Genomic DNA, 23,091 nt, shown 5'->3' on the forward strand with positions numbered 1-23,091 from the left:
ACGCACATACTCATTTACCAGGTTCTGATGAGTCCGGCACTTAGCTCCAACTTTTTATTTTTTTATTTTTTTAAGTCCAAATTTTTGTCTTTGAGAGTGTAACTCTATGTAAGACAGTACTATCTAGCCGTGGGGGCCCCTGTGCCCCCCGCACCTCTAGATTCATGAATGCCCCGGTGTGAGGCTTGCCTCCACCGGTTAGCTCCAACTTAATCATCAACAGCTACATCAGCTCAACCTGCTCAGAAAAGTCCTCAATGCCTACTGGGCCACCGCTCAGCTGGACGCCTGGTGCCGGGATATTCCGACAAGCTACATTACCCGGCACCTGCACTAGGTCCGTATAGGTAAATTACGAAAGGGCGAGGTATTTTTTGCCCAACCCACTTCAAGTCGAACCCAAACCACCCCAACCTTTCATTCCATTCGGTGTATAGCTGACCTCGGGCTATTGGACTAGGTAAGCAGCCTGCACGTCACGGTCTTCCCTTACCGGCCTTCCTCCTACTCAGCATCAACTATGTACTCACGCTCACACCTTCTTTCCAGGCCAAATCCTGCAATGCCTTCAAGCCAGGTAAGGATCATCTTCACAATCTGTAGCGCGGCTGAAATTACGCTAGACGCGCTCTGGGCACTGCTTCTCACCATATGATATCATCACCATCCAGACAGGCCTTGAGCTTCTGCCTATGCTGATGGGGATATCTGCACACCAGGAATCTACCCATGAGGATGATGACAACGAGGGCCATGCTCAAGAGCTCACTAGTCACTCAACCTTTAATACCTCCCAACCTCCCATTACTCAGCATGATCCTTTATCAAGCCCCAGAGGCCTGATGCCTGATAGATGCTTCTCGAAAAATAGGGGGTCTCGTGGGTCAAATAACAGCAAGGCTGGCAAACGCAAGCGCCGCCGCAACGATCGTCAGGAGAAGAAGGCTACTGACTACACTATCAGGTCATCCCTGTCCGTTCGTCACCCAGCCCCTGCCCATCTTGCCACAGAGCTGAAGACTGAGGACCTCCCCGCAGCTCGCGGTGCGTATGTGGGCAAGTCAATTCCGCATGGTCGCAAGGTGTGGACTCTGCAAGAGCTTCAGACAGATGGGTATAGAATTTTTCCCTGGGATGGAGTGTGAGTCAAAAGGCCCGTTCGTCCACCTCAACCAGCCTGACCCACCTCCAATTCAAGAACCCCTCATGCGATACTTGATGGAGAGGGTCGGATAGTGGCCGTGCTTGCTGGCCGGCCGGCTAGCAAGGACTGGGATGACGTCAATGACGCAGCTGCAAAAGCCATGGTGGAGGCACAACAACGCTGCGCCTTCAGCCAATCAGGCCTTACCCACCGTCGTGGCAGGTATCATGCCCTATCTACCGGCATCTCTTACGGTGGAGGTCAACAGATACCATCCAATTTAGCTCATGGGAAGGAGAATCGCGCCGAGTTAGACAGGCTGTTGAGAGATCCCTCTATCAAGCGCCTGGCGGGTTTTGGAAGCAGTGAGCCCTGTCACCAGCCAGTTAGCTACTACTGATGTTTCATTAGGTGCTCTCGCGTTCTATGCACCTAAGCTGTACCGCCATTTCTCCCACAACATACAGGCACTTGTTGAACGGCACTCCCATCTGAACATGAACTTCACCAACAGTATCTTTCCGGCTGCCACATTCAATTTCGGACCCCAAGTCGCCACCTTTGAGCACACGGACCCTCGCAACATCGCCTACGGCCTTTGTGACATCCATGCCCTTGGCTCTTTTGATCCAAAGGCAGGCGGTCACCTTATATTTTTTGATTTGAAGGTTGCAGTTGAGTTCCCATCTGGTTCAACCGCCCAGATTCCCTCCGCAATTCTCCGGCATGGTAATACTGCTGTACAACCGAGCGAGACGCGGCTTTCCTTCACGCAATATTTCTCTGGTGGCCTCATAAGGTGGGTCCGCTATGGATTCCGTAGCTTGGCAGAGCTTCGTGTCCGGGACCCCCATCTCAAACAAAAGCTTGATAGAGAGGACGGTGAGAGGTGGCGGTGGGGGCTCAGCTTTTTTTCCAAACTGACGGAGCTACAGGGTGATAGAGGGCTGCTGTTCAAGAGGAAAGCAACTGATGGAGAGATCCTAGGTACTTAGGTGCTTTTTGTAAAAGACTAGTACATACACCATCACAAACCCATAGGTGTAGCGTTTTCCAGTAAAGGCAAACCAAAGGAGGAGCGTTAATGCCTGTGCAGCTATATGCCATCATGTTGGTTGTAATGGGAGGTCCAGAATTGTCACGCATGTGGAACGGTGCGTGCCGGTAGATTTATAAAGCCACAAATTACAACAAATGTGTCGCCAGATACTGGCTGAGCATTGTAGCCACGCTCGCTCCAAGTTGCACACTGAAATGAAGAGCCTTCAACATCACACCTTAGATTAATTCGCCGTTATATTCCTGCCTCGCACCACGTATCTTGTAAGGACTGTCGAGTCATAGTCCTGTCCTTACATAGCCACCACGCATTACCCCAAAAACAAATCTCAATTCAAAAAGCAACCAGTCTAACTAACCCAAAAGCAAATTAAATAACGCATGATGACTGCTCCCCCGAGCGTCAATATCGTGGCAGGTTAGTGGATTGGACCGAATATCGTTGTCAGCTTGTTGCTCGGTCATTCAGCTATAATTTATAGCTATTACTCAAGTTAGATCGATGTCACCAGCTTCACGTGGTGTCACCAGTAACTTCGTCCCAAATTAATTTTATGAGGGTGCGAAGACGACTGAGGATGATGGAAGCTGAGAACGCCTTTTCCTGGGCCTTGTTTATCTCAAAATAGAGAATTATGCGGAAATGGACGCATTGGATTATAGTTGAATGACGTTTTGGAGGCACCTCTATTACCGTAATTTGGGTGTCATTGTCACCAGGAGTATGGTTATGACCTACTGCACTCCTGGAGCAAAAAGGACTCCATGGTGGCTAGAGTACTATTATACCAGAGTTTAGCTACATTTGTGTATTTTTGTGCATCATTGTCCCTGGGGCGACGCCCTACAGTAGACGATCGTCGTCCGTAGAAGGCAGACGGTGGGGGTACAAATTATTCAATCGTGATAAATGCACCGCTACCCCGGGTGTTCAGACCAATGAAGTACAACATCTGGAGAGGAAGGGATAAAATACCATGCGGCAGCTTTGTCGTGCGTTGATCATGTTGAGAGGTATTCTGAGTGTCCGACTGTCCAAACGTTTCAAGAGAAGCGTGGGATGGTCACATGGGATAGGTCTGGATGTACAACGGAGGAGCATGTGTGGTGGCCTGATTAATATTGCTGTTGAGATTGAGTTTACACCTCCATAATTTGCATTACTTTTGTCGTATCCTTGTTTACTGTCTGTTTGGACGTGGCCCTATGGTATACATTGCGTGCGATAAGGTCTATTGTAATGGTCCAGGCAGGGGTGCGAAAATGGAGATACATAGGTTGCAATTGGGGCAGGACGGATCCTTCTATGCCGTTACGATGTATTTGCATTACTAGTTGGCTGTTTTGTATTACTTACTAAGTGAACAACATCTGCACAGCCCTTTCCAGCTTCCTACATCTATCTGAATCGCAAAAACATACGTAGTTGGTTATTATTGATTGTAGTGTGACTGCTGAGTTCACAGGTATTTTGCCAGCAACATCAATGGCCGACTCTCAAGGTTACGTCTGGCTCATTCACTTAGAATCTGATCTCAACCATCTTCATTCGAACCCCCAAGTCGCTTGTTCGCAAGGGCAGGTTGGATACCGTCTACATGCGCATCAATCATGGAGACCAAGCCCCTCAGGTTGTCCGCGACGGGATCGGGGGCCTGGGTGTTTCCAGGAGCAAGCGGAGCACGCTGTGAGGCCAGCCATAGCACACGGCCTGCGAGCTGCGCGCGAGTCTTCATGGTAGCAACTATTTGCTCTCGCTGGGAGAGCTGCCCTTGTAACCTCCCTCCCCCTACCTCCAGCTGGCGGACCTTTTGCTCTAGATCTCTGACTGCTCTCCCCCTCAGCCCCCTATCCTCTAGCTCCTGGTCTTGGCGGGCGAGCCTGCCTCGCAGTTTATCATTCTCTACCTCTAATAGGCAGATCTTTTGTTCCAGGCATTTCATGGCAACCCCCTGCTTCAGTTCTCCATTTTCTAGCGTTAGCAGACGGACCTCATCCTCTAGGCTTCTGGTGACAGCAACGTGTCTAGAATCTTGTTCATCCACAACGCTTCCGAGGAAGTCGCACGTCTGCAGTGAACCCTGCAGCATTTTCAATAGGTACGCTTCGGTCTCCCGACGATTGGAGAATTCTGGCGGGAAGGATGGATCTCCCACAGCTAGCTTTGCTAGCCCATCCGACAAGTTAGCCATTTCGGATTTGAGCCCGACGGAGGGTGGTCGGGGGTCCATCCTATCGCATGCCTCATCAGTGCCTACATTAACACTGCGAGGTTCGGCATTCGTGAGGTCATCACCTGGGCGGTGCTGGGATGCGGCATGCACGTCATCCATCTGAGCAGGGCTATTATTTTGTGAAGTATTGCCATGCGTCTCAGATGTGGCGATGGTTGCGGGCACAATGATAGGAGGGGAAAAATTCGCAGGAACTAGGGTAGAGCTGGCTAGAGGGGTTAGCTCGCGCGGGCCTGGAGAGGTGGGCAGCAAAGGTGAAAAGGGTTTGCGGCACCCTGCAGGAGTCAGTTAGGAGTTGTGGGCAAAGGCAGCGACCTACCTGGAGGAATGTGGACAGGCGCAGGTGTCGAGAGCGGGGTGGGTAGGGAAGCTCGGTCAGGCGTTGTGGGTGGCAGCCGCGACCCACCTGGAGAAATTTGAACAGATGTAGGTGTCGAGAGACTCCAGAACGGGGGCAGGGGTGTTGGGGAGGCCCTGTCAGGGATTGTGGGTGGGAGCTGTGACATACCTGGAGAAATTTGGACAGATGAAGGCATCGAGGGGCACTGGGTGGCGGGTGATGATGGGAACGCCTGTGCTGGAGGGAGCTCTTCTGGTGGGAGAGGTGTTACAAAATTGACCCACTTTTGCGGCCTATGCTGTCGCTCAGGTGGATGCAATTGTGTGGAGGCACGTTGTACGGATGCTGGCTGCAGGGGGTCACGCTGTGTGGGGCTGACCCTGCTGCTCAACTTCGGACCCTGGAAGGAAATAATAGTCTCAAGGGCCTTTAAGTCCTCTCGCAACTCGCCGTCAGAACAGCGTTCAGCATGTTCTGCAAGCCAAGTCTGATAGTAGCCTCTTAAAGTACCCTGTGGGTCGTTTCCTTTCGAGGATGCCAATACACGCGCCTCTCCAACATCTAGCTGGTATGCCTCACGTATGTACACCTCCAAGAGATCCTGGAACCAACTACATATCACATTGCAGTCGTCACGGCAAGCAGTGCATTTAAATTTGCGTTGGGCGCCGTCCGTCACAGGCGGGAGCTCGCAGGACACTTTTTTGGTTACACACGTGCTGCACTACGACAAAAATCAGCCTCAGCGCGATGATTATGCGATTAAACCTTACTTGGTAAGGAAAAGTGGCGAGGAACCACCGGATGAAGTTGGGTCTTTTGACTTGAACCCTAGCGTCTACCAGGAACGTGGGAGTGAGATCCTTGGTAGTCTTGCGTGTGACTGGCGCGCCTAAGGAAATATGAGACGGCATGTTTGAAGGACGAGCGTATGTGAGCTGGGACGGGTTATCTTCGGGGTCGAGGTCCTCACGCGCTTTCCTTTTGCCCGCGGCTCTGACGCGCCGTTGTTCCTTTGCATAATCACTCTCGTCTGATCGACCCACCACCAGTTGCGCATAATCCCCCGTGCCTCCAGAACCACCAACTCCGCCTGTGACTTTCGAGAAGCAAGACCCTACCCTCTGTCTGCCGGAACCATTATTGGCCTTGCGTACCATAATATGGCGTAGTGGAAGTGGCTGAATCACGTTTACAGTACACACAGATAACGTTGTTCGCAAATGAGCCAAATAAGTGTAAGCAATATTAATTCACAAAAGGACATAACTAGTAATACGCCCTTTTCGGTCTCTGAGAGGTACTATCTAATACAACAATATTACTCTATAGCTAGGTTCTCTGTAGTCGTATCCTTTTGTGACCTTCTCAGTCGAGTTTATTCTATGCTTTCAGTTCTGCTCCCACACCGTTTGTAAAAATTAAGACGAATTGTAACAAATATTGCCCTGATGCAAGTGCCCATTTTTTCTGCGGTGAATTTCGGATTTCCGAATTTTCACTTATTCTCGTTGGTGAATATTTAAGGCTCTGAGCTCACTTCCAATGGAAATAAATCGATAACCACCAATATGAAATTTTTCGGCACCCCTGTGACGTGTGACACACTACACCATTTCGTCGCTTCGGCATTTGAGGGTGTGACACATGACAGTGCAGAAATTTTCGGCAAAAGTTAATTTTGACCATGTTAATTTCGACTGCACAACAGCAAGAGAGAGCAGTGGAATTTTCTGCCGTCTGTGACACTTCATAGGAATTCGTCAATCCTTGATGTGACTCGTGACAAGCGTCAAATTTCGACCCGGCAGAATGGCTTGTGACACGTGACAGACGAATCGAGTGAAATACTACAGTATTAACAGGATGTCGTATAAAGGAGCACAAACAGAATCCGGCAAACGCTTGTGACTGTAATGTTGGAATCGCCAACGAATTTAGGGGTTGATGAAGTAGTCTATGTAATAGTAGTAATGATTGTTCGTTAACGAGACATATAGCACTACATGTATATCCTATACTAATACAAGTACATTTAAATGAGGCAAGAGTGGTGAATAAAGCCACTTCTACAAAACACGTATGAATAAAAATGAACACTCAGTCAAGTGATTTGGTAGATTAGGAACGCTCGCCCTGGAGACGGCGAGCGAGAGCGAGATCCTTCAAGGGGCTGACTACGAAAAGGTGCGAGCAATTAAACTACTAAGTAACTCGGTGGATTTCTGGTACCTCCTGATTTCACGGAGGGCAGATAAGACGAAAGGTTGAGCTTAATGACCTACAATCATCATAACAAATGTTAAAACAACTTGAACAACAGGTATCGTCCGCACCTTGTTCGCGTCTGAACTTGAACTTCGGCACTGGCAGGCACGCCTCCGAGTCCGTACTGTCCGAAATGATAGAGCTTTAAAATGGCCCAACTTCGCCTTACTGCGATGCGCAAAGTCGAAATTGTATAAGTAATCCCGAATGCCGTGCCAGAAAATCGTCGTGAGCAAACAGAACTGAACTTGGCGTTACCGGGGCTCCAAACCCGGATGGTTACGTTCCAGATGCTAATTTTAGCCCATTTGCAACCGAAGTTGACACAGCCGCGGCATCTCATATAATAACTTGAACTGTTCCATCCAATGACCTGCTTGTGAGTCTCTTTCCATCTGACGAGAAGCACAGGGATCTCACCGTATCTTCATGCCTCGTAAACTAGCTGCTGGAGTCTACCATGACGTCCCAGATTATCATAATGATGTCATCAGATGCTTCGCTCAGTACAACTCGCCTGTCACAACCTGGTGATATATATAGCGACTGGACATGCAACTACACGGCAATAGGGTTCCCCCCGTGGCACAAGCGTCCTACTACAGCCCATGAAAGGCTATGTTACTGATTGGACTGAACATAGGCTGCGCGTGACCTACCAGGACATCGCGAATGACAACACCAATCACGATGTGGGCTATTTCTTCCCATCTGATCGTAGGAACGCGTGTTTCGCCGACAGAGATCGCTTTATCAAGGCTCTCACTGGTGAGAAAGAGCTCTTCAGTCGGTTCGCTGTCGTACGCAATGGCCGCCTGATTTGGAATATGGGCATTGAGCACGTTGATGGGGTGGTTAAGAGACTGAGCCAAATTTCAAAAGCTGGTTCTGATCAGATGCTAAAGGCTGAGCGGAGCGCCCGGTTGTGGTACAGATCTTACACCAATGATCTACAGGAACACCAAGGTATGTACTGGCGTCATGAGCACATATGGACATATGACAATGCGATTGACAGACTCGTTCACAGCGCAACCTGATCATGCTAGGCAAGAACTTGACTATTCTAAGGACCTATCACAAGTCTGGCGCGCTGTCCGGAATGGGCAAGCTCATCCCGCACTCAATTGATGGTGTCACAGGGGACCTCATAATCCAAGACCTTGCGTTGACAAGGCCCAGGTTGCTGCTTACAACTGCTACCCCGATAGGCCAGCAATAAAAGAGATGTACCAAACGCACCTCTTCGTCAACAACCACAAACTGTTCAACACAGATCAGCTTACCACATGGCCAGGTTCAGCATACCGTTCCTCGGTTTGTGTCTAGGCGTCAGCTCATGGCGCCACATCAGTACCGCATTCAAGCGCAAGCTCTGTCGCTTTGCAGAGGACTTGTCGGAAGACGATGAGCAAGATACGGTGGTCGAAGCCCTCAAAGCCGGCCATAACAGATCTACAGAAAACCGGATATACGGTCGAAGTCCAGACGCGCTTGCAGGGGCGCCAGAGGACCTGCTGGCTCTATTTCTTCAAGCCAGTACCAATTGGCAGTTGGTGATGCACGCCATTCCAGGAGGCCTGTAATTAGCATACACGCTTGCTAAGTCCCACGAATTCAAGCAGCTGGCAGAGTCAGGCAGGTTTGGTTCGAACTTTCAAGGGACCAATTCTCCAGCTGCTGCTGCCGCCGTCACCGCACCTCCACAGTGCCTTGTGAATGCTCTGGTGCCTGCAGTGGAGACCATGATAATATCAGCGTTCATGTATGCTGATTACGATCGCAAGACGACAGCGAGGTTTGGTATGGAGAATAGATGTTTAAAAGTAAGTGCAAAGCCAACGCCATGCGGGTGGCTGACCATATCCTCCAGGTACCAATGAGTTTACCAGTAGCGAAGCTGGGCAGGGTGCGACCGGTCTAGGCACAACCAGTCCACCCTCGGCGGACAGCAACAAGCTTGCAGGCGTTAAGTTAAATGCTTTGAACAGCAAACACAGCACAGATAGGTAGCGTAGGCGCAACATACCAAATGAAGTTGTCAGATGTCAATGACCTTGGTAGCGACCCGTCAAATTTTGAGCGGTGAGTGGAGGACCGTGATGACATGCATATACTTACCGGAGTCAAAAGATGATGAACAATACCCCCCGCCGCCACCAAATCAGTTGGTGAAACAAAGATTCGATACTGGCAAGAAAAAGTTTGTGGACCTTGCGCATCCTTCTCGGTTACCAGCAGGCCAATTGGTGATCTTCCCAGCAACAAGACGCTGTTCTCTCTGTTCTCAGGCGAGAGACAGACGTCATCGCGATGCTCAGGACTGGGGGAGGGAAATATATGCTGGCGATAATTCCTGCCATCATGGATGCGAACAAGGCAGTGATAGTCGTTCTTCCACTGAAATCCTCGACGACTGACTGGGAGAGAAAGCTGAAGGCCATGAGCGTTCCTTTCCAAGTCTACAATCAGGCCGTCCCGTTGCTCAAGGATGTAAACCTCATTCTAATATCCGCAGGTAAGGCAAAATTCAAGACGTGGAGACAACATCTAGCGGAACTGAACCAGGTCCTGTCGGTCAGCAGAACCATCTTTGACGAAGCTCACCTTCGACCTCTATGCGAGAACTTTAGAGAGGCGATGCAGTACATGCAGGAAATTAGACAGTTCTCCATGCAATTGGCGTTGCTGACCGGCACGCTCCCACAATGATCTAGCGTTGCCGCCTCAAGGCAGCCTTTGGTCTAGCAGCCCATGCCATCGAGATCAGGGAGTCGATTAATCGGCCGGAGTTAGAGTATATCATGAAAGCTTAAACTCCATCGAATGCACTAGAGGACATGGTCATCCAGACCGTAGCATGTGAAGGACCTCTGAGGACAGAGCTGCTTTGTGTTTTTAACGCTCATGGGAGCTGAGCGCTGGATGCTGACACTGTCTGCAAATTCCAAGCACCTTCCAAAGCGAAATGTACGGTATAGTTATGACTAGTAACTGGTGACACAATAGGCTGGTGACTCCACAAAGTAACTACTGAGCCAAGCGCAGGTAATATGACCATGTCCGTATGCCTTGGTTACCCCTCAACCCTACGTCTCTTGCTGGATGTTGTGAGTTCTACCCATGAACCACATTGTGACTTCGTGAAGGTGCGCCGTTTTACGTGGTGATTATCGTAGGAGGTGATAGTTTGCGCTACAGGAGGATCTTTAACCCAGCCGTCCAATCCGAGGTGGAGATCATAAACTTCTATGATCTTCTCATGCGACCTCAAAGCCTCCATGTTCATCTTCAACCTGTAACAAGGATGTGCCTTCGAGAGATTTATGAGGGAGGCCAATTCAGCAGCGTCTGGGCTTAAACCTTCTATGTACTCGCATAGGGTAACATAAGCTTTCTGCTCCTCCCGAGCGACCAAAGTATACCGAATCGCAAAGAGCTCTGCAAGTGCGAGAACAAGGCTATCGAGCGGTTTGCGGTCAACAAATACGTCCTTCGAAAATTGTATTCTTGAGTTGAGGAACGCCGATTTTGAAGTTGATCCAACTCCCTCCAATTCATTAACTTCGAAGACGTCCTTCACGAGTAATGATCGGACGGGGGGGGTCAAGTGAGTCTCCGTGTACATTAAGGCAATCCATAGAACGACGTAGAGACTGGACTCCAGGTCATCCTCGACATCATGTCTGGCGTCTCTGTTTTGGACCAGGTGAGCCGACATGAATTGCCAGGTTCCCTGGGTGACGACAGCAGATTTAGTACGGACTAAAAAGCTTAGGCATAGGATGAACGAACCGTACGGGTTACTTGTCGAGCACCTTTGATGCTGATCAATTTTGATAGGTCCCAATCAATGAGGATCCCCTTGCCCTTGTGGATAACGACGTTTCCGGCACTAAGGTCTCGATGTAACACGCCCGCACTATTGTATGCATCCTTGTGTGCTGTAACAACATGAATATAATACTTTTGGGGGAGAAGATGGCGACAGAATCCTACCAATTAATGCGTCACGAATGGCTGCGACGAACTGATGAGAACTTTCAAATTCACACAGCTGCTTGCCCACAATATTCAGAACCAGGCGATAGTGAATGTGCGGAGTGATCGTGTCGTGCGAACATGCCCAGGGGGCATCTGCAAACTTGTAAGTCTGCGGGGCTTGTTGAGGGATAGAGGGCACGTCATGGCATGCAATGCACGACGCGATGTTGGAAACATTGTGCTTTTTTAATAGTTTGTACGTTTCGCCTTCTGGTAGAACGTCAGCGATCGCGACCCGCCAAGAGTCCTTCAACATGACGACTTTTTTATTGCCAAGATCGTACGCAGGACAAGCGCGTGTACATCGGCCTATAGGGGTTTGACCAACTGGCAGAGGTGCAGGGAAAACCAAGGTAATCGAATCAGAGTTATCGACACCAGGGACGGTCGTTTTCAGCATACGCTTGGTAGCGGGAAGGCCTAATTGCAACCTTGCAAGGCGAGCCTCCTCTGCACTAGCGGGCGTTACCGATGTGTCGACGCCACGCAATGCAGGCGATGCTTGTCCGTAACGATGGAAGAAGTCAGCCAAATGTGGTTCTTCATTGTAATGAATGGCGGAAGAAACGGTAGTTCCCTCCCTATCCCATCTTAGGATGTAAGCTTGATCAAAGATGATCAGGACCATGAATGCGTGAGTACGATATTGTGCGCCAAGTTGAGCTGCAGCATAGCTTGTTATTTGACCCAGCGTGTCCATGGCCTTGTCAGTCTCAGATATAAAGTGCGATGTAGGACCCGGACCATTTGCGGGTGTGTAGAATGGGTTATGATGTGGTTCCCACTTGAATTCGATGACCACTTCTGTAGCAGAAATGTCGCAGGGGGGTTGTCCAGCGCGGGGTGGCGGGGACTCATTGGCATAGACGCAGATATCCGGTTTGACGTGGAAAGGGAATAATTTACAGTTTGTCGTGTCTGCATTGCTGTGGGTGTCGATAAACGATAGACCAGGAGCAAAAGATGTCATGGTATTAATCTGCCCTAGGAGTCAGGCTGGCAACGATCATGGTTGAAACACTTACAAATGGTTCGTAAGCTTTCGTCTCATGGGCAGCAGAGAGTGTGCTCTCGAAGGCGCCATCCGAGAAGGAAGTTAAAGGTTGATAATCCGGGATCGTTGAAGGCGGCAGGAATTCCTCAAGAAATTGTTCGACTGGCATCGGACCAACGAGATGTCCTCTTATCTCATTGCCCATGGCGTTGAGGGTAGTATCTCGGCAGCGTGTATTAGTTGTGTAGGGTTGCATCGTAGAGCAACTGCGTTTGACCGGAGTGTCGTCCACAAGCAGACCTGGCTGTAAGTCTTGTGCGGTAGACCGTGTTGGTGTCTGTGGTAGCAGCTCAGGCGTCCTTATTCGTGCAGGAGGGGTGCTGTCGGTCGAGTCAGCAGACATTTGTAGAGTGGGTGGAGGTAACATGAATAGATTTTATTTGTTGTACAATGCTAGGTATGACGAAACAGGTATGAAATGTAGACGACGAGAGAAAAAAGAGAACCAAGAACAGCATTGAAGGCTTGTATAGTGAATGGAACTCAGCCGGACATTGCCGTAATTCACACTGGGGTACAAATTCATCTAATTCGTATTCGGTGGTCTCAATAAAGATAACAGATATCAAGAAGACATACATTGTAGTTTGTGGGTGTTTCTGAGAACAATATTTAGTGCTCCAACACTGGGATGATCGATGACCTACGAGCCTCCAGGAGAGCGCGGGCACTGGTCGAATTAGCTTTTAATTATACCAGTAGTCGTTATACCAGTAGTGTGGAAGTCGTTGAACCACAATGGAATTTTGAGCAGCGCGTTCCTGCTCCAAGATACGTGGAAGGGTCAAATTCTCCTCATGGATTGCTGGAGCATATATTTCTACAGCATGGAGTAATTGAATGATGTTGGGATTGAGCCATGGAAGGCCTACTCGCCTTACTACCTTCGGTGTCGCCCCAATCCGTTTCATCCACACTAACACCATCAACATCTAGGCAATCGATGATGCGCCTGATCGTGTCCCAGGTATCATGGTTGCGGTGTCGATTTTGTGCTACTATTTTTCTACATTTCTCGAGAGTCTAAAAGAGCATTCAGATGACACCAGGATAAAATACCTCTTGGCGCTGTCTTCGCTCATTGTGTGCTGATAATTCACGAGACGCAGAATTCATCTCGTTGAGATTTACATATTTACTGATCTGCGCATGTTGTCGACACAACAGCTTTCTTAAGTTCACCTCGGCCCGTTTGCTCGTTGTGTGAAATGTGGGACAGTATATTGTAACTGTGTGCCTCATCTAGACGAATTTACTTTAGACTAACTGTACAGTCCTTACTAGTAGTATTACCGCAGCAGCCCCAAAGGACAATAACCAAGGATTCAAAAAAAAAAAAAAATTACCGCAGCAGCCCGCTGCCCCGAAGTTCACAGATTTACGCATCTACTCATTTACCAGGTTTACCACCTTTACCTGGTGAGTCAAGCACTTAGCTCCAACTTACCTGACTTGGCTGGAACTTAGGTGAAACATGGCTAACTGCACGCTCTAATCATCACCTTTACTTTCTTCCCCTCTTGCCTCTTGTGCAGAGGGTGTGAACGGTGCTCACAGCATCACTCGCCAACGTATGTGTCACTTGGCTGCTTTTTGAAATTACTGACGGTGCTTATTGCAGTGCTGCTTGTCTTATTTCACTTGGCCAGGCTTTGTACAAGAAGGTGGCAGAGTACAGCGCAATGAAGGCAAGTGTTTACTTAGAATATTTTTTGTGGATATTTGAACCGCCTCAACAGAAACCTCTTGATCAAAGACATCCGCAAAGGATGCCACAGGTGTTGAACAAGCACTTCAGACCAAGTAGATAAATTTTATCTCACAGTCTATCTAACTTGTTTTAAGTATGGAATTGACCTCGATACCTGCTGGTGACACTAAATCCAGCTGGTGACAGTCGGTGTTATTTGTATCGAAGCAAGAGTAGACAAAAAAAACCAAGAGCACTTTTACATGGAGTTTTGAGAAGGCATGCCTTGAAAGACGGAATTCGAAGCTGATAGAAGAACTGGAAGAATGAAATCCTTAAAAAAGGAAACACTTGTAGCAGATCTTTGTCGGAATACCCTACCTCGAGTAGCAAATTGAGCGAACTTCGATTCGTGAGACTGAAGTGTGTGGTGTTCGTGATGCTTGAGTTGAGCCAGTAGATGACACAGAGACGCATACCCCCGTGTCCCATGACCAAAAGAACAGGCCCCAGCACGCTAAGATTTGTCAAAAAAACATACCAGTACATCATCTAGTAGCTTCGAAGATCCGGAGGCAGGTGTTGAAGAGGTGTGCCGTTAGCGACTCGATATAGAGGTGGTAGTGGTAGGTTGTCTGGTTCGATACTGTGAGGAATTTTGGTCTAGTACTAGTAGTACCGTACTACTATACATAGCTATTGGCGGCGGCTGTTGCAATAGCCCACACTTTTCACGAAGAGCGTCATGTTCCAAGTCATTTCCCTCACAAGAGTACTTCATGGTGTCTTGCAATTCGTCATCCGATTGGCTGCTGAAGCGCTGAACCTCCAAGTCTGATCCACCCTCGTAAGCTTCAATCATTGTCAATGGTCGCAATGGTGTTCAAGTTGGCAAAAATCAGCAGAACTCCAGAGTCCAGACTCGCAGAGATGTAACTTAGCTTTGATAACTCAATAAAACATGAAAATAAACGTCCCTAGAGTAAGATGGTGCATGCTGGAGGACGCCCCCTCGCATCACTGATCAACGACAATTTAGAGCACCCGGAAAACGGTAGAGCGCACATTCTCTGATCTCAGCACAGCACAACCCACGCGATGGTGTAATCTCTCAGTTGAGACATTTGAAACAATCGGCAGAATTCGTGCAAACTTTGGACACCGCAGCGCCATAAGAACCACCCGCCGTTAACATGTTCACATGCGCACTCGTGAAGAGGTTAGCATTGCAAGGACTTGAGCCAGCTGAGATCAATGTATGACATAGCAGTGAGCTCACCGTTTTGCTGCTGCTATGGAGCAAAAAGGCTCCTAATATCTGTGGAAGTAAGTCCTTGGCGCTGTTGCAGACGGTGAGCAAGTAGCAACAACTTTCATACTCCGCTTGGAGGTGCTGATGGACCGACTATCATGTCACATGACTTTGTGTACAAGCAGAACCAAATACAAGTTGTTCGAACTGTTGGCTTTGTATTGACGCTGCCTTGGATATGACTGAATGAAGAATGATTAGTCTCGGGGGAGGTTGACAAATCGATTGTGAGATTGTACTTGCGAATGTACAAGGGTGAGTGAGAACAAGTAATGGCCTGTGAAGATGGTGTCAAGAGATATGTGAGTTTGGACTACAAAGGCTTCGCCTTCGTACTAGTCGGTGGGGAAGGTCCGAGTCTGGCTTTGCCAGACCGTGGCCGTGGGCGCGATCTGGGAGGGTTTTGAGCGCGGTGTTCGGAGTCAACGAGAAGTTGAGAACAGGCCGAGCGCAAAGAAAAAACCAAACCTTCTGAGCGTGAAAAGGTTAGTCTCGAGTTGCGAGAAGAGGGAAGAAAAAGCCGCGAAGAGGAAAATGAGACCACACCAAAATACGCTGGTGTAACGACAGAGAAAGGGGGGTGGGTGGGTGGACAAATGACTCGTGCTGAGAACTGGAAGGTGAAGGCACGAGGCAGAAAGAATCTGAGAATTTTTTCGAAGATTTGCGCACATAGTATATGTTGGTGCGCACGGACGTGATCTATGCAAGTGCAACAGGTGTCAAAGACACGTGCGCTTACAAAGCCCTAGTGTCGTTGGCTCACGGGCTCGCCTACTCGTGAAGCGTCCATCAATCATGCATCACCCCTCGACAGTGTTCAGAATGTGTCCGCATCTGACAAAACTACCAGAAACTTGGATGTCAAATCTGTAGTGAGTCTCCCTGGCCACCCTCACAGACCTCCATGACCGCCCTTGTCTATACATCCTTCATGCACGTGTATAAATTCTGCAACAGGTAAGCATCTTTTTCATTGTCATCATGGTCTGCATGCTCATCTCAAGCAATTCGGCTGCGCAAACTTGTTGAAGCAGGTATTTCTCAAGATGAGCTCTGTCAGATCTTGACCCAGCCGAGGTCTCTGTCATAGTCCCGTCAACCTGATGCAACCTCTTATCCTAACCGCTACATCAAAACCCAGCTTAGCCTTCATACCTTGCCAAGCTAGGCCACGCAGTCTGCATTCCCACTTCTGGTATCACAACACTCTCCCTCTACCTCACATACATACATCTGACATCGTTTGACTTTATACGGTGCTCTTTTGAAGGCTGCATGGTAACTGCCACTGGTACACCCGTGGTTCTTAGGTCGGTCATCCACCATGCCCAGACATGCATTTCGCGGGCCACGGAACTTCTATTCGAAGGCGTTCACCATGACATCGTAGCGACGCAGGGCCGCTGGAAATTGAGAGCTTTCCTTGACCACTAGCGTCAGGTTGAGTCTATTCTTCCTTTATTTATTGCGCCTCGGAGAGGCTCTCGACTCGAGCCATGCTCTAAGTATGGTTTGGTCTCAGTTTCTCTTCTTCTCTGCGGTCTCCTCCACAATACGCTCTGAGGGTCTGTCCCCTCTGCGTCCGGTTCTTTCAAAATTTCCATTTTTCAATCCCCAATAACCCGGACTCTGAGTGCTCCCCCCAGACACGCGCACAAGCGCAGCCTGGCAGAGCCAGACCCTCCCCACCACCGCGAAAGCTTCGCTTTCATGATCAAATTACTAATCTCTCTACTTCGCTTGGTTGATCTCATTTGCGCGTTTCACTGCTACCTACTTCACACTTGTATCCCCTACCCTAACGCCTTCAGCCGGCTCTAACCGTCCTCGCATTTTGCCTGGAACAACGGTCGCACATCACATGACTCATAGCCGAAAAGCCTAGCATATACTTGTCTGTTTTGTCCACCATAGGGCACCGCCCCAACGGATAATAAACAACGATTCAAAAAAAATAGGTTGCGGTTGACTAGTTTCAAGTGCATGTCAAAAAAACCCTGCTCATGTTCATCCTGCTCCTGCATGCAACCCACTCCCCGTGCATAGTCCCGTGCCATCGCGCAGGCGACCCACCTCCTGCTAGCTAACGGACCACCTACCCCTGCTTTATATTCTCCTTTACGAAGATATAAACCAGTGGACGTTCGTTTATTCTGCATGCTCAACATCAGGACTCAGTAAAGACTGGTTACGAGTCTAGCCTGATCATCGTATTTTCATTTAGCTCTCGTATCACAGCCTGCAGACGAAGCTATTCAATGCCCAGGTCCTGATGCTCAGTGCGGGGAAGATTCCCTTAGCATCACGCATCACACATGACCAGCGGCAGCGCACAATTTTTGCCTGTTACTTATGAGAAAATTAATACACCTTAATCCAACCTAATGGAGAACCGATACCTCAGGACAACACCCCCTACCGGTAAGTACCTCGGACAACACCGGTGACAATACTGGTGACGACTCTCAACAACCCATCGAATCGTTAGACCAAAGTTGCGTACTCGTTCCATCCTGCGCTTGGCTAGACATCTCATTATGCTGCGAAGAGTTTCCACTAGTTATTCGCCTTGTTTTATTTTATGGCCTTCACCAGATTGTATTGAGCTTGGTTGCCGACAAATATGGACGCTGGGTAAGTGACATCTGGTTTTGTCGTTGATAATTTGACAGCGAGATTTAGACAGACGACTTCAGCTTCATAGACCCAGTGTGACTTATCGGGTCGAATGTGATATCTGAGCATGCGGGGCTCCTTGCCTTTCCGTATGGGTACTGCGGCCGCTGCACTTATTCCACCATTGTGCCCTGAACCGTCTCCGTAGATCTTTATGACGTCCATGAAATCCTTCTGCTCTTCGATTGACAGCTTCTTCCTGGGGGAAATGTGAGTTCTGTGGACGTTTGGTATCGTTGCGTTTGATCTGCGGATTGGGTCAAGGGTTTCGATGTATCTTGAACGCGGAGAGTAGATTGTGTAGGGATGAGCGGTGGCTTTTGACATCGCAGTGCTTGGTGATGTGTTTCAGGCGTTTATGGAGAAGGTGGGGAGTGGGGAGGGTGTCTAGGTGCAGTGCTGTTCGGTGAGAAGTTCGTTGGAATAGGAGGTCTGTAAGGAGGAGGTCGGTATGGGCGGTGAGGGTATTGATGGCTATCGATTTGATAGCCCTTGCGATACTCAGCGGCGCGATCCTTTGCACTTTTTGCGGTCTTTCAGATATTCCTTGGATCCTCGCTGTTACCTGTCGGATCCTTCGATGTATATGGGTCTGAACCAGACGTCTGCTCTATACGCGAGTTTCAGGATGGCGACCGTTACTCGTTACCTATGTGCCATAGGACTTAAGCAGTCCGTTCTATCTAGACGCCCAACTTGTTTTTAGATGTGCTAGGCGTAATCAGGATAGAGTTAATTCGCTAGACTGACGTCTGATCGATACCAATTTCTGCTCCGCCAACACATGCAGATTCCTTTCCGGCAGGCATTTCATAACATATGAAGGCAAGAAGCTTGAAAACTTTCACTCCCTGATTCCTTGAATCTATTTAACTCAAATCTTGGTGTCAAGTAGAATACGCGTCGAAACACATATGCAAGAAATACATAACTGAGTCAGGAAGCTTTGCTCTAAGATTGATGTAGCAGATGATACAACAACCAGAAAAGAGAACGTCGGCATTCACACTATACTGGTGACATCGTTGTAACAAGGGCAGTAGTTAAAGATGCGACGAGGGACATAACCGATAGCGCAGACGGGTTTCAAACCTCAGGCAGAATTTTCTTTATCACCTGCCGAGCTCAACTCCGCCGTTATTCCTTCAACCTCCTTCACATCCTCAAGTTTGATCTTCTTTCTTGGGATAGCTTCAACTACCTCAACATCTGAATCGGAGTCAGGACCAGCTACATCAGTCTCTGTGTTGGAGTCGGATTCCGAGTCAGAATGATACGCTGTAAAAGGTGAGGGTGGGTTGATGAGGTTTGACAAGGTGGAGTTAAAGGCCCACTCACTTATCAAGGTGCAACGACCACTCGCTTCTATGCAGCTGTAGCATGCACTCCTTGTCAAGCCCACGCATTTTATGTTCCCTAAGATGCAGGAGTCGCACATTGGGAAATTAGGTGTTGGCTGGCGAAGTTGAGAGGGCATCATTCGGCCTCTCTTAGTAGGAACGAGTTGAGGAAATTTCTGTGCAGAGTTTGCGGACATGGTTGGAGGTTGAAAGAAGTTTTTGCCTTTGTCAGCCAGCCGAGCAATGAAGTCTAGCGTAGAATTTATGCGCATCCAATTCCCCATCAAGGCATAGACAGATATTTTATTTTAATTGTCAGCTGAACAAAATTACTCGCAGACTCGATCACATTTGATCACATTTTTTCTGCGCAAATTGAGCTCTCTCTCAATATCGGTAAATACGATAGGTAAACTGATGGGGCACAGCGTCCTTCACAACTCACGCCCGGCATTGGATTGGGTACTGGGAAATTCAAGGCTAAACCTGATGCTGCGGCTCTAAGACGCAACATGGGGCTACCGACTACGAGCCAATACCTGCCACGGCACCAGGACAACTGACACTCTCCAGTAGCATACTACTGGTGACAGTTTTTCAGCCTAACTGGTGACATGAGACGTGTGCGCGCCCTAGATAGCATCATGGTGCAGGGAAGGTTTCGGCCATAGACAGCATAATTTTTATATGCCTTAAAGTGAGCAGAGATAGAAACTGAGGGAAAACGACAACCATGCATCCGAGTGTATGTCGGGAACAGTCGGGATACTATATACGGCAGGTCAAGAAAGAAGGCTCGACCCTAATTTTGCCGGATCGATGAAGCCGGCTAAGCTTTTGAAGGTGGAAAATAGTCTGAGATTTACATTTACACACAGCAGCGTGGCGTACTCTCCCGCGAGGTTACTGCCACCAGGACTCTTGATTACTGTAAATTTTGTCCTCGTTGTGTACCGTGGCCATAACTTCAAATCCTCAACCATCATACAAGGTGCTAATTAGTGCAACGATTCTTCTCCGTTGTATCTTAAAAATGCTTTTACAGGCCATGTCAGAGACGACGTGTCGCAGTTGCAAGACTACATACGGTATCCCAACCGACCCACAAGCAGCCAGAAAAATCAAAGATGATCATTCTAAACAGTGTCCTCTCGCTATTAAAACATGCAAAGGTTTTCCAGTAGCGTTCGTGGGCGGGAAGTTTTGCTGTCCCTTTAGATATAACGGATGTCCGTTCTCTGGAAAGATTGATCCCGTTCGCAAACACAAGTGTAGTTTTGGACCTGTTCCAGGTCATACACCCCAGACAGTTTATGGAGATGCTGTTTCGTTCAGGCCAGCTGAGTTGGGTCAATACATAGAAATAAACTATGCAGATACCCTGAATGGTGCTAGGGAAGCAGCTGGCACTACATCTGTATGTGCCATTTATCTCCAGTGTTTTTCCGGCTGTCAAATTTACATTTCCTTCAGAGTATTAAGTCTGTGGGTGTGGATTTGGCTGAAATTTCCTCCTGCAAGACCCAGGTAGATGCCCTAGGTGCTCAACCTACCACCGTAAGCTCAACCTGTGGTGAAGATACGGTAAGTCCTATGCCTTGCGATGCTTGTAGTTAGGATGGTGTGTTGAATGTGGCTCAGGGCGAAATGGGACAAACTAGTAGCGAAGATGATACACCCCAGGAGATGCGATCTAAAGACGACGCTACCATAACACCAGCACCAGAACCAGCACCAGCACTACCGACAATGGTGATAACGATGACGCCGACGTTAACGACGGCATCCACGACAAGGCAACTGCATCGTAGCAACGTCGAGGCTGTATCCGAGCGGTGTCTGCAGCACATCATGGGGGTTAATCCCAGCCCTATTACACGGCGACAGCGCACGGCCGACAACGAGATGAATTGCAGTCCTCTAGATGGAACTTACGATTTGGATCTTCCTGGTGACCCTGAGGGATCCGAATCAGCCCTGCAGCAGCGTGCTACCCTGCCTATCTCAACCGTCCTTCCTCCCAGCTCATCGACGGTGGAAATCCCAACACCGCAGGTAGACCGTGATGATCCCCTGTGCCACATTGTCCAGGTTGAAGAGTTTACAGGAATGTCCCTGATGACAAGCTTTCAACCTGACCTCAAGCTTTTTGTCTGCGAGCGATGTCGGTTTGCGGTCTGGGCAGATCATCTCTCAGGACACATATTTAATAACCATAGATCGCTTCTCCCGCAATCCATCAAACGATCATTGGTTGATGCCGCGGTGACTCAAGCGTGCGACAGACTTCAGGCCGCGCTATCAAATCAGCAGACGGTAGTCCTACCACAGCGCCTTCTTCCTCCACTACCTTGGCTGCTCGAGCCTGTACAAGGTTACAGATGCGGCCATTGCCCTTACGTTGCTGCGGCCCTTGGAACAGTTTTAACTCATAGCAAACGGTTACATCCTGGTAAGGGGCATTGCGCTAGTAAGCACGACCAATGTGTTTTTGTGCAGCGTCTCTTTTCCAAGGCACAGTTCTTCGTCGTGCATGTCATGCTGCAGAGCGTCGGCCCAGACCATCTCTTTACCAAGTTCTACTCAACACTGCCAGCCCGGTACATTGACGGAGCTTTTATAGACGGAGATATGTCGAAGACATCAGATCCTGGTGACCTATCACCATTTTTGACCGCTGCTGGATGGGCTCAGGCAACCGAAGGATACTCCCTGCCTGGGTTACGTGCTATGTCAAACTCCAAGGTCGAAATACCGGATATCCATGACCTGGTTCGCATAAAGGGGTTGGGCAAGGCATATCTTTCCACCATCTCTTCCACTTCAGATATGGAACCTACTCTATTGGATGCTCTCACCAGCTGGCGGCCTCGATAGTAAGATTTTAGGCTAGCCATACAGTACCCAGAATTGCTAACAGGATCTGAAGTCGCCCATTCCAAATATTGCAGGAAAAAGATTCTGTTGAGACTTATGGGCTCCATTGTGATCGGCTGGTCATGATGATCTTGCGTGCTGTGTCCTCTCAATCTGCATCCATAGGGGGGACTGTGGATAGGTCTGATGCCACAGACGCTCACCCAATAGATGAAAATGTTGAGGAAGAGGTAGACGATGATGGCGAGGACGATGATGACGTCATGCACCCCCCTCAGGATTGGGTGGATATGGACTTTGTTGATGAGGTAGATGAGGATATCTTATGGCCGGAAGGCGATACATCTGTGGAAGAAGAGGCCCCTGAGGAGCCGGTAGACCTGGATTTATCGGACAATCAGGCTGCCTATCCCATAGTATTGAACGGTGTCCAGATTCAGCATGCTAAGGCGCTGAGGGAGCGCTGTACCGATCCGAGTTCGTCGGAAGCTTGGCTTATGGATGCCTATCATTCTGTCATTCTTTCCGTCTTCACAACCAACACCAACCATGACTTACACGGTCCTCTTCACTATTTGATAGACTCCTTCATCATGTCTACCAGCGTTGATGCGCAAGGACGTTTTGTTCCGCCGCATCTCATCTCCAGTCACCTGGCAAAGTTAATTTATGCTGCTATGTTTTCCATCCTGACTGAGGTCATGAAAACCTCCGACCCATACCAGTAAGGTGCATTTCCATCTTGCATGATCGATCGCTGAATATTTCATACACGTAGAACATTCATGAGTTCCATGAAGCAGTGGATGGAGCCCGGCATGCGAACCCCGTTTTGCTCCGTCCGACGATATTCACGCCTGTGCTATGCCCTATGCAGAGGTCATATTGCTCTCCCACGACTTCAGTTTACCACATTTGATGGCCCTGACTTCACATTCGACGGGAAACCCCTCTCCGTCACCTCCATGACCAGCATGTATCACAGCGTTTACAGAGAGATGACTCGCATACTGGACCGGGACCTTCTCTTTGGCGCCGGTGATGCTGTAC

At 48.9% G+C, this 23,091-nt stretch overlaps 5 protein-coding genes across 5 annotated transcripts; 3 read left to right on the forward strand and 2 right to left on the reverse strand.

Moving 5' to 3' along the window:
• Positions 1–1,211: 1,211 nt before the first annotated feature.
• On the forward strand, positions 1,212–2,139 carry F5147DRAFT_587615 (uncharacterized protein; the record flags this gene model as incomplete). The annotated part of the gene is made up of 2 exons (XM_041432015.1): positions 1,212–1,509; positions 1,556–2,139. Coding segments are annotated over 2 exons (882 nt in total), but the record flags the coding sequence as incomplete, so codon positions are not given.
• A 1,599-nt stretch (positions 2,140–3,738) lies between these two features.
• Positions 3,739–5,937, reverse strand: F5147DRAFT_780950 (uncharacterized protein; the record flags this gene model as incomplete). The annotated part of the gene is made up of 3 exons (XM_041442545.1): positions 3,739–4,712; positions 4,757–5,501; positions 5,551–5,937. The coding sequence occupies 3 exons, from the start codon at positions 5,935–5,937 to the stop codon at positions 3,739–3,741; spliced, it is 2,106 nt and encodes a 701-aa protein (XP_041285583.1).
• Positions 5,938–7,474: 1,537 nt separating this feature from the next.
• Positions 7,475–8,176, forward strand: F5147DRAFT_780951 (uncharacterized protein; the record flags this gene model as incomplete). Its single annotated transcript, XM_041442546.1, has 3 exons — positions 7,475–7,564; positions 7,618–8,011; positions 8,064–8,176. 3 exons carry the CDS (start codon positions 7,475–7,477, stop codon positions 8,174–8,176), a joined length of 597 nt encoding a protein of 198 aa, XP_041285584.1.
• A 158-nt stretch (positions 8,177–8,334) lies between these two features.
• On the forward strand, positions 8,335–9,757 carry F5147DRAFT_658677 (uncharacterized protein; the record flags this gene model as incomplete). Its single annotated transcript, XM_041434476.1, has 5 exons — positions 8,335–8,601; positions 8,653–8,871; positions 8,919–8,954; positions 9,051–9,130; positions 9,337–9,757. The coding sequence occupies 5 exons, from the start codon at positions 8,335–8,337 to the stop codon at positions 9,755–9,757; spliced, it is 1,023 nt and encodes a 340-aa protein (XP_041285585.1).
• A 364-nt stretch (positions 9,758–10,121) lies between these two features.
• F5147DRAFT_658678 (uncharacterized protein) lies at positions 10,122–12,486 on the reverse strand (the record flags this gene model as incomplete). Its single annotated transcript, XM_041434477.1, has 4 exons — positions 10,122–10,781; positions 10,841–10,989; positions 11,045–12,068; positions 12,115–12,486. The coding sequence occupies 4 exons, from the start codon at positions 12,484–12,486 to the stop codon at positions 10,122–10,124; spliced, it is 2,205 nt and encodes a 734-aa protein (XP_041285586.1).
• Between the last annotated feature and the right edge of the window lie 10,605 nt (positions 12,487–23,091).

This window comes from Suillus discolor (assembly GCF_016758755.1).
Source record: "Suillus discolor strain FC423 chromosome Unknown F5147scaffold_120, whole genome shotgun sequence".
NCBI classification, from domain to species: domain Eukaryota; kingdom Fungi; phylum Basidiomycota; class Agaricomycetes; order Boletales; family Suillaceae; genus Suillus; species Suillus discolor.